This window comes from Xiphophorus maculatus, chromosome 16 (genome assembly GCF_002775205.1).
Source record: "Xiphophorus maculatus strain JP 163 A chromosome 16, X_maculatus-5.0-male, whole genome shotgun sequence".
NCBI lineage: Eukaryota > Metazoa > Chordata > Actinopteri > Cyprinodontiformes > Poeciliidae > Xiphophorus > Xiphophorus maculatus.
Window position 1 is genome coordinate 24301677 of NC_036458.1, and position 14589 is coordinate 24316265.

At 38.7% G+C, this 14589-nt stretch overlaps 1 protein-coding gene across 1 annotated transcript; it reads left to right on the top strand.

The window, feature by feature from the left end:
• Positions 1–1425: 1425 nt before the first annotated feature.
• Positions 1426–13492, top strand: LOC102222910 (tetraspanin-9-like). Its single transcript, XM_023349705.1, has 8 exons — positions 1426–1743; positions 6407–6476; positions 6719–6910; positions 7099–7173; positions 8439–8534; positions 8733–8846; positions 10102–10185; positions 12048–13492. The coding sequence occupies exons 2-8, from the start codon at positions 6408–6410 to the stop codon at positions 12114–12116; spliced, it is 699 nt and encodes a 232-aa protein (XP_023205473.1). The 5' UTR covers positions 1426–1743; position 6407; the 3' UTR covers positions 12117–13492.
• Positions 13493–14589: the final 1097 nt, after the last annotated feature.

The following is a 14589-nucleotide window of genomic DNA, read 5'->3' on the forward strand; positions in this document are numbered from 1 at the left end:
CATGGCGCCCTCTGGTGGGGAGCTGTGAGGTCTGAACCCCACACAGACTCCTAAAAAAACATGAAATAAAATTAAAACTGAACATAAAAATCACAGTAAAACTTGAATATAAAACAATACATATATCCACTGTATGACAAATGAATGGAAAAAAGCTTCTGAAACCCATCAGAATTCATGGGAAGAAGAAACTGTAATTTTTATATTATGAATTAACAGGTTTTGTGAAAAGTGCATTTCAGTACCACTCACCACACCGTGGCCTGCTTACTGACTGAACTGTAGAAGAACCCGTGATATTCACAGGTTCATCAGTCAGGATGTTTGTAATGAAAACTCAAAGATGAGACAAGTAAAAGGCACCAGGCAGGCTGAGCAAAGTGAAGAAAATCCTTCCTGCACAGACGTGAAAAAGTCACAAAGTCAGAAGTAGAGGACTAGAATGGAAATCACAGGGAGCTAAACGGGAGAATCTGGCAATATGCTGCAGAAAGTGGCTGGAATGGTCAGATTGTGTTCAGCAGGCCTGTTTGATCGGAGCAGACATGTTTTTATGATTCTGAAAGATTGTTAGATCAGCCAAGTCCAAACATGGTTTGATTTTTACTCAACAGAAGACGTTTAGCTTCTGTTGAGTGAAATCCAGACTCCACATCACTTACATTAGTCCAAGGCTATAGATGAGTTTTGGAGTGAATGTGAAATGAACCAAAGCTGTAGACAATCCTCTGACTCATTTAGGTTTTTACTGTCAGCAGCCTGGATACAGAACTAAAATACATTGTCTATGACTGATGAATATGTAATTTATTAAATGTTACAACATTTTCTGATATATTTTCAGTTTTGCTAAGGTGACAAATGTTGGTGTTCAACTCGCCAGAGTTCAGTCTAACAGTGATCTTCTCCTCATCTACCCAAAGCTCCGTGTTTTCTGGTCCCATGATGTCATCCTCAGCTTTTTATTTTCCTGAATCATGAAAAGAATAAATTTCAAAGGTTTTAATAGATGTAGGTTAAAATGTAATTCTCCGTGAGATCCAGGAGAGTTTACAATTTGGGTTTGAAATGAGTTGAAATAAAATGGCTTAAAACATAAAATCCCTCAAATACAGTGATTAGTTTTAGATTATGGGACATAATCTGTTGTTTGGCCAGGAAGCGGACCAGCCTGTGTGTTCCGCTGTGTCAGAATGTACTTTAGTTCTGATGTTTGCCGAGTCGTGTCACTGAAATGGAGGAAACAGGCGACTGACCTCAGATTTCTGGAACAAAGAAGCGAAAAATGGAATTTGAAAGACATACTAAGAGCTGGAGTCTGTTGCCCAAGGAGGGAGCAGCAGTGTGAAAAAAACAAAAAAAAAATGGTAGGGGGAGGGATCCGGAGTGGGACGGGCAACAACACACACATCTGGAAAACATTGAGGAGAAAGAGAAAGAGTGGAAGAAGGTGGGAGGGACAAAGTTGTAAGTCTGTGAGAAGAAAGGCACTAAACATACGGTGAACCTTTTAGCATCTAATTATGTTTAAATTCCAAGTCTGCAGAAAAACAGGTTAACTAGTAAAAACAGGCAGACTGTGTTTACCCAGGAAGGAGGAAAAGAGGAGCAAGAAAAGCTGACTGAGGCGCCTGGCCGGTTCAGAAACCAGATCCAGGACGTTTGTCAAGCTAACAAAGCGTCAAGGAGTTCGGCTTTAAGAGGAGAGGGACAAGAACCGAGAGAAGACAGAGTCATCTTCAGGTAAAGACAAACTCCAGGTTCCACTTTACAGATAGAAAAAAAACTTCCAAACTTAGGATTTTAAATAGATACTTTATGATGTGATAACGTTGTTTCATTTTTGCTTCTTACATTAATTACTGAGATCTGAGTCCTGATCAAGTCAAACACTGAATATTCGGTCTAATACACAGCCTGGACCCCTGAGGGACGGTGAGGGCCTCTGCTGGGGTGGGGAGGCCGAGGTGGGGTCACCACCCAGACACTCAGTCACAGTCATAAAACCCTCTGAGCTTGTTGTAGAGTTCCTGAAGCTGGATGGTAATGCCCACATGGAGGTCAGGAGTTCCTGTTTTCAGCTCAACATGAAACGACTTTGATAAAGAGACGATTATATGAGATTGTTAGATAATATGTTGTAATGATAAAATCTCAACCAGGATTATAGTGCCTTGCAAAAGTATTCACACCACAAATTTAAGAGCATTCTATTGATATGTTACATGTAAGACCAACACAAGTTGGTAGATAATCGTGACATGAAAGAAAAATTAAACACTGTTTGCCATTTGGGGGGAAAAAAAAGGTGCACATGTGTCTTAACCCTGATTCATCCCAAGTCCACACTTTACTGAATCACAGTTGACTGCAAATAAATCCAGCAGATCCAGAAACCTCGACCAGATTTGCACAGATTGAATTACTTGCTGGTAAGATCAAACCTGAAAGGAGAGCATCTGTTAGTGTAGGTCTGAATTTAGCTGTGGACTTTGACTGGACTGCTGTAACCCATGAGCAAGTCTTGATCTAAATGGTTCCACTGCATCTGGAGGTTTAGGTGGCTGAACCTCAGACAGCTTTGCTTCCAGGATTGTTCCGTCTTTACCTCTCTCTGACCAACAGCATCCCACAACATGATGCTGGGAAGGATGCCTTCAGAGGGAAGTGCAGGGTTACATTTCCTGCTGCCTCCTATGAAGGACTTGTGGACTGTCCAAACTGGACATCTTTTAACAACTGATGCAGCTCTTTCTTCAGAAATTTTATTACAAGAAACTTTTAGATTGCCTGGCTTTCAGTAGATTCCTGCTCCTACCTCAGCTTTGGATTTCTGCTGCTCAGAGTCACAATGTGCCTCTTAGCCATTTCATTGATTCCTGATCACCTGTCCAGTCAGTGCAGATGGACGTCTGTGTCCTGGTAGGTCAGCAGCTGGTCCATCCGGTCTTCATGTCCAGATGAAGGACTGGTCAGGCTCTGGAATGTTGCTGTAGAACCTGACTCTGCTCTGTTGTAGCTTTGAATTGATTTTATGTGTTTTGTATGTAAAGCACCTATAATGGTTCAGTAATGGTTCAGTATTGTTTCAGTTATGGTTCAGTTATGGTTCAGTATTGATTCAGTATTGATTCAGTATTGATTCAGTATTGGTTCAGTATTGGTTCAGTATTGGTTCAGTTATGGTTCAGTATTGATTCAGTATTGGTTCAGTTATGGTTCAGTATTGGTTCAGTATTGGTTCAGTTATGGTTCAGTATTGATTCAGTATTGGTTCAGTTATGGTTCAGTATTGGTTCAGTATTGGTTCAGTTATGGTTCAGTATTGATTCAGTATTGGTTCAGTTATGGTTCAGTATTGGTTCAGTATTGGTTCAGTATTGGTTCAGTATTGATTCAGTATTGGTTCAGTATTGGTTCAGTATTGGTTCAGTTATGGTTCAGTATTGGTTCAGTATTGGTTCAGTATTGGTTCAGTTATGGTTCAGTATTGATTCAGTGTTGGTTCAGTTATGGTTCAGTATTGGTTCAGTATTGGTTCAGTTATGGTTCAGTATTGATTCAGTGTTGGTTCAGTTATGGTTCAGTATTGGTTCAGTATTGGTTCAGTATTGGTTCAGTAATGCTCTCAATCAAACCTCAGAGGCCAGAGAATAAATTAAAGATGGGTGACATGTGTCTATAATCATGTGAAGACAGACAGTGAGTACGTTGGAGTTTATTTTGTGCATCAGAAGAAACAGAACTGAATACTGAATGAATGCTCAACTCACTTTTCAGATTCTTATTTCCCAAAAAAGGAAAAAACATGTTCCATTTCCTTCTACTTCACAATTACACACAACTTGGTTTAAAATGAAAGAAAAATAAAATGCTCAAAGGCTATGAATATTCGAATAAATACAAATATAATAGTTTTATGACGTTTAAAAGAAGGATTGGTTTAAGACACCAGCTGAAAGTTGGTTTTGTTGTATTTCTCACATCAGGAATGCTGCAGTCAGTTTTCATGAAGCTGTTCTATTTGGAATCATAGCTGCTTATCACTGCTGCCATTTTGGATTTTCCTGTTCATGACTCAGATTTGACTCCTCAAGGCTACGCTGAGCTTCATCAGCTATGCTACGGTTACATCCTGCTCCAACTCCTGATCCTAAGGGTTTTTTCAAGCAAAGGGTTTTACTTTGTGGAGAAATGATCCAAGGAAGATGCTGTAAGTGACAGAAGACATGGGAAATGCCTTCAGCAGTATAATTAGGGCTATTGAGCTGGGGAGGGAATTTCCTTCCTGTCAGCAGTTAGACTTCCTGTGCAGGGTGGCTGGAAGGACAATTCAGATTGGGCTTGGAGTGGAAACGTGCTCATGCACACACAAGGGCGTAAATCCCATCTCATTATTGGGGGGGACCATAAACAGGAACATTTCTTAAGACCAATTTTGGGGGGGTCGGCGAAGTTACAGTGAAATGTAATGTAAGATGTGGTTTAAAAACTTTTAAAACCACATTCAAGCTGCAGGACCAAAAATGACTAGTAATGCACATCAAACATGTTTTTCTCAGTAAGCAAACTGTTGAAAAGTAAAACTAAAATTCAAATGTTGCTTCTATGCGAGTTTTGTTCAGTCTGACTGATCTAATCTCTGCTACACCTTTACAAAAAACTAAGGTTCTAAATAAAAAAGCTTTAATGAATAACTGCTCTTAATAAAATTCCTCATTAATATTGATTTATTGAAATGGCTTCCAGTACAAGTTATGGGTTATTTAAATTATAACTTGTTCAGTTGCTTTATTTTTAAGCCTTTTTTAGTTTTGTCATTTCCTGAATGACTGAAAACAAACAAGTAGATAAAAATAAATATCTGGGGAATATCATAACTTAAACATAACATTTAAAGCACCAGGGTTTATATAGAAAAATATTCAGATTTGTTTAGTGTGGTTTTAAAGGCTCTACATTGAAGACAGTGAGAAATAAAATCATAACTTTCTGTTTTTTCTATCTGTTCTCTCTTCTGTTCTCGGCTCTCTCACACAGAGCTGTTGGTCACTTGCTCAGCCCGTCCCTCCCGTATCAAACTTCTAATTAACTTAAAGTTAAAGAATCTCAATATGAATGAGATGTTTTCTACCTTTGACACAAAAACTTAAATCTATGAAAGCAGTGTAGCAGTTTTGCTTATCATGATTCAGCCAAACTGCAGTTAGATTTTTATTGTTAATGTGTTTCACTCTATTGAGCAGTGAATGTAAATGAAAGATTTACATGTCGTTTGCTTTAAGTATTTACTTACTGGAGGGTTGTTATTTGTGCAGCTAACAGCTAACAGCTAACTCCTCACTTCAGGAGCCGTTCAGCGCTGCTGTTGCTCCTCCTCCACTTTGCACTGAACCATTGTTCTAATAATGGTGGTGGTGGTGGGGGGGTCTAAAAGTTAATTCTTATTTTTTTCTGAGATAAATGGCAGATTTAATTTTTTGTTTTTTTGTATATTTTGTCTTTTCATATTGACATTATTTAGATGCAAACGTTTCTTCAATTATTGTTTTTGGGGGCGACAATTCTAGTCGTTTCCAAGATTGGGGGGTCCGGACCCCTCATAATCCCCCAAGATTTATGCCTATGTGCACACAAACACATAATTACATATATTTATACTCAGTGATTAAAGTTTAATGAGGATTTTAAAATATGTTCTATGTGTTTTCTGTTGAAACGTGCTCTGGTCATGGATAGATGGTGAGAGGAGTTTAAAAAGACTTGCTCAAAATAAAATGAGTGAACATGAACTCAAAGGAAAACCTTCAATATAGCATACGATGTATTCTGTTCTAAAATGTATTTTGTGATTTCAGGCTATTATAATAATCAAAAAGATAACAGATTTTTTTCTAAATTGGAAAACAAGAGTTGTTACCACTCAAGAAGAATATGTCAGTGTTTTCAGCTGTGATCATCCACACAGTGAAAGAAAATAATGATGGATTTTAAATCTTTCCACAGCCTGGGTTCATAAGCTCAACAAGTTCAATCATATCCAACTTCAGCTTCCTTCCCTGAGCTCAGCTCAATTCGTCCAATACAACAAAATACATTACAGTCACATTTTCATTCAAACCCAAATACAGAAAAATTCAAGTTATATTCAGTTAATCCAGTGATTCCATTTAAAGAACAATGACTGAGCAAAGCAGCAGCCAATCCTGCTGGTTCTGCATCTGGAAGCAAAGTGAATGCATTCCCTATAGGAGAGACATTTTGTGTTATTATTCATCCTGATATATTTTTTAAAATCTTAATTATCATCCTGACTCTACAAATTATTTATTTAATATTATGCAAAAACAGAAGTGCATGTACCCTGCAGTGAAGCTGTTGGTCTGTCTGTCTGTCTGTCTTGCAGGATGTCTGTGTCTCAGCGGTGCCTCTGCTGCGTTAAATACTTGATGTTTGTCTTCAATCTTATCTTCTGGGTCAGTATTTTCACCGATCAGTCACAAGCTGCTGATCTTATTTTCATATGTTCGAATTTTCTAAGCAAAATTGTAAAAATAAATAAATTACTAACAATAATAATAAGAGAAAATGTTACAGTGCCGTCTGGACTCTTCATTTATTGTTGTGTCTGAAATGGAAGATAATTAGTCATTTATGTTTCCTCTGGTGTTGATCCTGCTTTGACTTTACCCTTTGACCTTTGACCTTTGCCTTAAAGCTGGGAGGATGTGGCTTGTTCGGCGTCGGGATCTGGCTGTCCTTCACGCAGGCAGAGTTTTCCTCTCTGCCCTTGTCCTTCCCATCACTCTCAGCTGCCAATCTGCTGCTGGTTGCTGGTGGCATCACCATGGTAACAGGATTCCTGGGTTGCCTCGGGGCTCTAAAAGAGCAGCGCTGTCTTTTGTGCACTGTAAGAACACTACATTTAAAAATAAATAAATAAAAAAGAACTTAAAAAAATGTTTTTTCATGGAAGAATTTGAGCATTTACATAATTATGGAGATACTATAGAGACACAGAACACCGTGTTATAAAGGGCGGCTTTAAATTCAGAGTCTAACCTTTGACCCCAACATGTGCTCTTCTCTGTTTTGCAGTTCTTTGTGATCCTGTTGATTCTGGTCCTGACAGAGATCACCGTGGTTCTGGTTTTATACTACCTCCATGACCAGGTGAGCTCAGCCTCCAATCTGCACCAAGAGAGCAAAAACAAACCCATCAAACAGGAGAAGAAGATATGTCTGCTCAGGTTTACAGATAGACTTTATTTTATGCATTAATTATACTCTGACTAATTTCATCACATATTGGAACCTTCTGTGAAGATTAAGACTATCTGATTGTTTTGATATTTGACGCCTTCAACCTGCTGTGGACGTCTGGCCTCTGCAGCGACAGGCTTTTTAAACCCAGACACCTTCAGGCGTCACCTGAGTGGCAGCCAGACGTTTTCACCCGTCATAACCTGAGTCTGAATGCAGCTGTTGAGGATTAATAGAGAACACCAGAGAACGGGCAGCGTCATGGAAACCAAGCAGCAGGTCAGGGTGGACATAGTGGAGGTTTATTCAGAGTTAGGTTCTACCACAACCCAGACCTCTGATCAGTTTGTCATCTGAACATGGAGGGAGGATGGACCAGAAACTGCAGTGAGAGGTGGTAATATGAACGACTGAGTGTAAATGCCTACAACACTTATCAGACTTATATTTATTAAAATTTTGAAAGCATTGTGTTGTTTTTAAAATTGTATCATACAGTATACACACAGTGGAGTCCAAACGGTTTGCCACAAGAGACAAAACTGGCAAATTTAAAATACGATTGGGCCACAAAATTAACTAAAAATACAAAAATGTTTGAAACATTTTATTTTGTTTGTTTGATTTCTGTCGTTTTTTTTAGTTATACCTTTTGAACAAAAAAATATGAAATCTGTATATTACAAATCCAAAACATAAAAAGGGTTCTGGACTGTTGCCTTATTTAAAAAAAAATAAAATAAAATCAGACAATTTAAACATTTTTGAGGTCTTTAATTGGTTTGTGTTTTGTTGGGTTTTTTTTATTTTTAACCATTCTTGATTTGTGGACAGGGGCCGAGCAAAATCCTTTCTAGGGCCACAAATGGACCTCGGGCCACACTTTGGACACCCTTACATAGCATAACTCCAAATGAAATACTCGGAAGTCTCACCGTTTCATGACAAAGCTTAAGGGGTAGGAATACTGTTGGAAGGTTATGCATGTCGTCCCGTGTCGTCCTTGTGTCAGTGAAGCTACAGCTGCTCTGCTAATCTAATCCCAGTTAGAGCAGTGAGTTACTGGTCAGGGATATGAGCATAATGTAACAGTAACATGAGGAAGCTGAGGTGTGAGTCAAACCGGTGAACTATTGTCTCAATAGGTAACTATGAATCTTTCTGTCTTTTCTCAGGTGGAGTCACATGCCAAGGGGGACTTAAAGGAAGGCATGAAGAAATATAATTCAGAACATGAACTTAAAAAATCCTGGGACAATGTGCAGAAGATGGTACGCACAAACTCTCCCATGATTCTCTCAGAACCACTTGCATGCTAAGGTTTTCAGGACATCAGATATCAGGCATAGCTTACCAACTTTAATGCTTGAAAAAATGTAATGATAGATAAGCAGAACCAGCCTGCCAAACAGAAGTAATGTAAAGTTGCAGAGAGGACTCACTCTCCTCCTTTATGTCTCTATGTGCAGTTCAAATGCTGTGGCGTCAACAACTCCACAGACTGGCATGAAGTGCTGAACGGAACGCTGCCCTCTTCCTGCTGCCCCGGCGCTGACAGAGACCAGTGCACTGGATGGAGTGAGGTTGGTCTGTCGCTCAGTTCTATAGGGAACATTTGGAGCACCAAACATTTCCCAAACATGTCTGGGTTGGTTCTCTGTCATGGAAGCTAAATGTGCTCCAGATGCCCAAATTTGTTTGTGCACCACAAGTATTTGCTGACAGTAACCACAGGAAAACCTTTCTACTGTTGAACCAGGATTGCCTACATTTCACTAGAGCTCAGAGTGAGGTGGGGTTCAGAGTGAGGTGGGGTTCAGAGTGAGGTGGGGTTCAGAGTGAGGTGGGGTCAGAGTGAGATGGGGGTCGCTGGAGGGGGCTAATCACTGCTGCACTAGAATCACTAGAATGTTTTCCTGTCACTGACAGGGGAGAGTCAGTGGCAATAAAGTGGGAGGAACAGATTTAAGCCAGAAAAGACTCTCATTTCACACAGGAGAGAAAATAAAAGTCAGCCGCAGTTTGGCTACGCTGATATTTAAAGCTGCGGCATGTCACTTGTATAAAAAAAAACAAACATGTTTTTTACATATTTATTCAAACTGTCACCTTGTTGTGACACTATGGTAAGAGACAGATAATCTGTGAAAAGATGGATCCCCTCCACCTCCTCCCTGTGCTGCTCTTGCCGTCTGAAGGAATGCACAGACCAAAAACAACCAATCAGAGTCAGGAGGAGGGGCTTAGCGCAGGCAATCATCCCCATGTACTAGCTAGGAGCTCAATCTTTTCACAGATTTCTGTGGTCTACATATCAGGTAGGCTTCATGCAGCAGTGACTAGACTAGAATGTTTTCCTGTTGATGTCCAGGACTTTCTAGGAAATAAATGTTGAACTAGATCAGGGGTGCTCAAGGTGGGTCCTGGAGGGCCGGCATCCTGCATGTTTTACTTCTCTCCCTGGTGGTAGTAAAAACCTTTTCACCATGTCAATGTTCTTCTTAGGCCTTCTAACGAGCCATCATTTGATCCAGGTGCGTTAAACCAGGGAGAGAACTAAAACATGCAGGATGCCGGCCCCCAAGGACCCACTTTGGGAACCACTGAGCTAGATGCATTGTCTAGGAAAACTGATTCATGTTGATCAAAGATGCACATGAACATTTTGCTGTTTGGGGAACGCATTATTACCATTCCACCCAGAGAAACTGCCCTGAATGGAAAAGCAGTTTTTAAGACCAGCTCCTCTTGTTCATGCATGTGCTGACCTCAGTCCTCTACCTCTGACCTGCTGTCACTCATCAGTCTCCTCTACATGTGTGTGAATGTTTGCAACAGGGCTGCTTTGCGAAGGCCAAAAACTGGCTGAGTGACAACATCCAGCCCGTCCTGGTGTTTGGAGTGTGCATCGGTGTTGTACAGGTACTTTATCTCTCCGTCCTCATCATTTGAACAACTGAGTTGAAATTAACAACTGTTTCAGTCTGTTTAGCCAAGAAAAGCTGAACTCCAGCATATGAAGATTCTTGGTCCCCGGTTATCTCATTTTAATTTTGCATGAAGATACTTAAAGTGAAACTTGCAACAAAATCCAATTTTATTTATTTATTTTTTGCTGATAAACTGTATAAACAAGTTATTTAGAGTTCATCTTCATGGTTCTGTGGGAATTGCTGCTTTGCTCCCTTGTGCTGCCACTGAGTTGTCCAAACAATTTCCTGCAGAATTTTGGATGTCCTGCACAAAACTGTCAGAAAATTGTCAGTGTGGATTATAAGGCCCCTCTTGAAAATGAGATCTAGATCTCAACGGGGTTTACCTGGTTAAATAAAGGAATATATATAATATATATAAGGAGAATGCAAAACTTCATTCGCTTGAAGACTGTGTAAGAAATCTGCCAAGAATTTCCTGTTTATTCCGACAAACACAATGCCCTCAAAACGGCGCTGAGAAGCTAGAAGTGCTTCAGTCAGCCCATTCCCGGGCTGAAAATGTTGCAGTTTCAAAGATATTTTTTTCATTTTTTTCTATTTTCCATTGTTATATTGAACTTTAAAAATGCTACGTAAGCCTAGAACATTTAGACTTGACAGAATACTAATTCAAGATATCAGTAATGTCATCCTGACTAGACAGAATGTTAATTTAAGTTATATTAAATAGAAAGGCTGTGTAAGATAAAGACTTTTCTAAAATACCTTAAAAGGAATTTGGACTTGTCGAAATTACAATCCTAGATATGTATAATTTAATTTTAAGATATCTGGAATTTAATTTGCACTTGTCAAATCTATTTTACTACTATCTAAAAATACATTTAAGATATTGTGGTATCATTCAAGATATCTTGAATTAGAATTATGACTAGTCAAAACTAAAAACGAGATATCTTGAATTTACTTTATGACTAGTCATAAGTTAATTGTAGTTATTGGAGGTGTGCCGATCGATCCTCCTGTGTTCTGCAGAATTACTCAGCTCAGTCAGAACCAGAACAAAACAGCCATGTTCTGAGGAAGTTTTGATTTAGTAACTCAGGATTGTTTATTTTGATGCAACCTGTGTTTGACGTTGTTTTGAATGTTTCCTCTTTTTACTTGACATTATTGGATATATGCAGTGTTATGAGATTTATTTAATTTATGTATAAATTGGGCTGTTGAGAGCCTTACTGTTAAATATTGCTTTACTGATTGCAGGTTTTTCAGTTGTCCTTTTGACTGAGTAGCTGCTGTATTGTGCCTGCAAATATTTTTGCATGTTTTATGTCTAAATTAGGTGAATTTATTACCAGATCATTTTTAAAATTTCGCCAGATCATATAGTATCATTTATACCTAACACGAAAAATGAACATCCAGTCCAGGCGATCGGCCTCATTGGTGATCAGTATCGGAATTGGAAGCAAAAAACCTGATCGGAGCATCCCTAGTAGATATATGAAATACTTGGTTCTGATTGGTAAAGTATTTACTCCAGTTTTATTTGGTAAAATATAAACATGTTTTTTGTTGTTCTTATTGTTTGCTTAATTTTTAATAGTCTTTGTAACCATGTTCCTTTCACTGAATGTATAAAAGGCAGAGCGGTGAATAACATGTCATTCTAGCAGTGATCAATGTTAGCTTGATCGTTGAGCACAATTTATAAGTCCCACTAGTTTTCTGACTTTGGGTTCAGAACATGAAGTTGGGATCAAATAGAGCATTTAGTGAGTTTCAGTGTTAGACTGATAAAGATGCAGCGCTGCTCTCTGACCATGCGACTCGTCCTCTCGACAGATTTTGGCCCTGGTGTTCTCCATGCAGATGTACTGTCAAATTCTCTACGCTGAGAAGAACCTGGACTAACAGCAGCAGTCCGGCTCACTTGGGCCTGAGCTGAATCGTCTGGAAGGAGGAACTCCAGCGGCTGCAGGGGGCGCTGTGCTGGTGAAGGAGGGGAAACGGATGGATTTGAAATGCTCTGAGGTGACAGGGTCCCAGTGGTTCCAATGCAACTTTTTTCTGTTAAAGTGTGTTTGTGACATATTAAGGATGTACGTCGCTTCAAAAATCACTTTTTTAAAATCATTCATTTGAACATATATATATATATCCAACCACAATATAAAGTATGTAACTTTATATTTTCCAGCAAATAAAACAATATCAGAATTTGATTGGTTATCATGGTTAATTGTATACATTATCAATCATTTTCAAAATGCTGCCTAATAGTTACCTTTGATTGCTGTGTTACATTCTTCTTCTTGTGTGTAAACTCCACTAAATTAAGTTTCTGTCATTATGGCACCGTGGATGCAGCTTAATGCTGCTCTAGTTCACCGTCTAGTTTGTATATTGCAGATCTATAGAGCAGCTGGAGGGAAAACCCACTTCCTTTTAAGCCTTCTGCTGATTCTGTGGCGTTTGGTGCAGCCTCAGCTGGCTCATCCTCCTGACCCTGTGCTGCATGTAAAAACGGCATTGCTGAACAAAAGGAGTTTTCTAAGTGTTGATTTTATCTGTGGAAATGTGACAGAAAAATGCCACTGAAGTCTTCCTTCTGAACAACAGTTCAGCTCTCCGGTTAGAATCAAGAACAGGCAAAAATAACGTTATCTCATGAGTATTTAGGTATAAACTCTGGAATTCATCACAAGTAACTGGAAGTGCAATATCATTGTGCAGTGTAATCTGATTCTTTACAGGTGGAGCAACACTCAGTCTCACACTACAAGCTGCTTCTGTGAGATTCAAACTGAATTAGGGTGATTGTAAGTTTTGTATCTGTTCACATTGTATTGGTCAGACTCCAGAAGTTACAGTATAATTCTGACTGATAAAACATGTTAAGATTATTTAGCACAAAATTACCTTTTCATTTCAATGAAGTGATACTGAGTTTGTTCATTAAAAGCAAATCAATTTGAGGAACTTGTGAATATTTGGTTTCTTATGTTGTGCAACTAGAATCAGTTTGTCTGAATGACATGTGATGTATTAGAAGAATTTGTCTTCAGATGTTTAAATTGACGGACAAGGGAATGTTTTTTAGAGAAATTACTTTTTTGTTGTAGAAATTATGTTTCTGTATGATTTATTTCTCGATGTTTGAGTATAAAAGTCAAATAACCTGGAAGAAAAATATTATGAATGGAGTAAAAACTGTTATATCATCATCATAAAGTAAAACCTACACAACTGTCTCTGTCCATTATTAAAAAACATCAAGTCTTTCTACACTCACTGGCTACTTTATTATTCACCTGCATGTTAACGCAAGCAGCAAATCACATAGTAACAACTTTATGACTTACAGAAGTACAAGCTTAGCAAAAAATGAGGAGGAAAAGCTGTTTCAGTGACTTTGAACTGTTGATACCAGAGAAACATTTTGACCAGAAACGGCTCCTCTACTCATTTTCTCACACCCTCATTTCTCTGTCTCTCCCGCCACCAGGAAACATGAAACTTAGGCCATAACTGACAAACTGTTTCCAACACTTTGTTCAATCAGGACCAACTGCAGCAGTCCTGAAGGCAAAAACATGTTCAACCCAAGACTAGCAAGTGGTAATAAGTTATAACACATTACAATCTTAGCAGGTAATATATTATGACTTTATTAACAGATGTTGAATATATTAGCAGATATAATTTTCCAACCACAAACCTCTCTTTTGATAAGAAAATTTCAGCTTTTTTAATTAATCCCATGAAATTTTATTTCCTCTCCACAGTTGAGTTTTTTGCAGCAGGGCTGCTGGACGGTTCCTCTGGTGTTTTTCTACTTTTCCATTTCTAGCTTGAGGAGCAAAGCAACGTGATACATTTGACTGATAGCCAATCAGAGACAACCATGGTAAACGTTGTTTTTCTGAGTTTCCCCTCTGTGGGACAATAAGGGCTATTTCTATCTTGATCTCCATCTTCAATAAGTTGTCAGGACAATCTTGTAAAATAGATCTTTGACTTTGAGGAGTTTTGTCCTGGTAAAGATTGAAGAAGTTATTTTAACTTATATTTTGTAATAATGATTTAAAAACAGATTACATTTATAAAAATGTAAAAAATTAAGTTACGATTTTAAAAAAAATATTGGATTCCTTTTTTCTCACGTTCCCACCAACATTCTGGTGCCTCACTCGCGCCCCCTTGCGGTCGTGGCCCTCACTTTGAAAAGCACTGCTTCACACCACTGTATCAGAATCATTGCACTGCACTTGGTGATGTGAGTGCTGCTGCTCTGTCAAAGAAATCCATTCCATGAAGCTGACAGACGGTTTGCTGCTCTAAAGCTTCTGACTCTTAGACACCATCAGCTGATTCCACTGAAGTT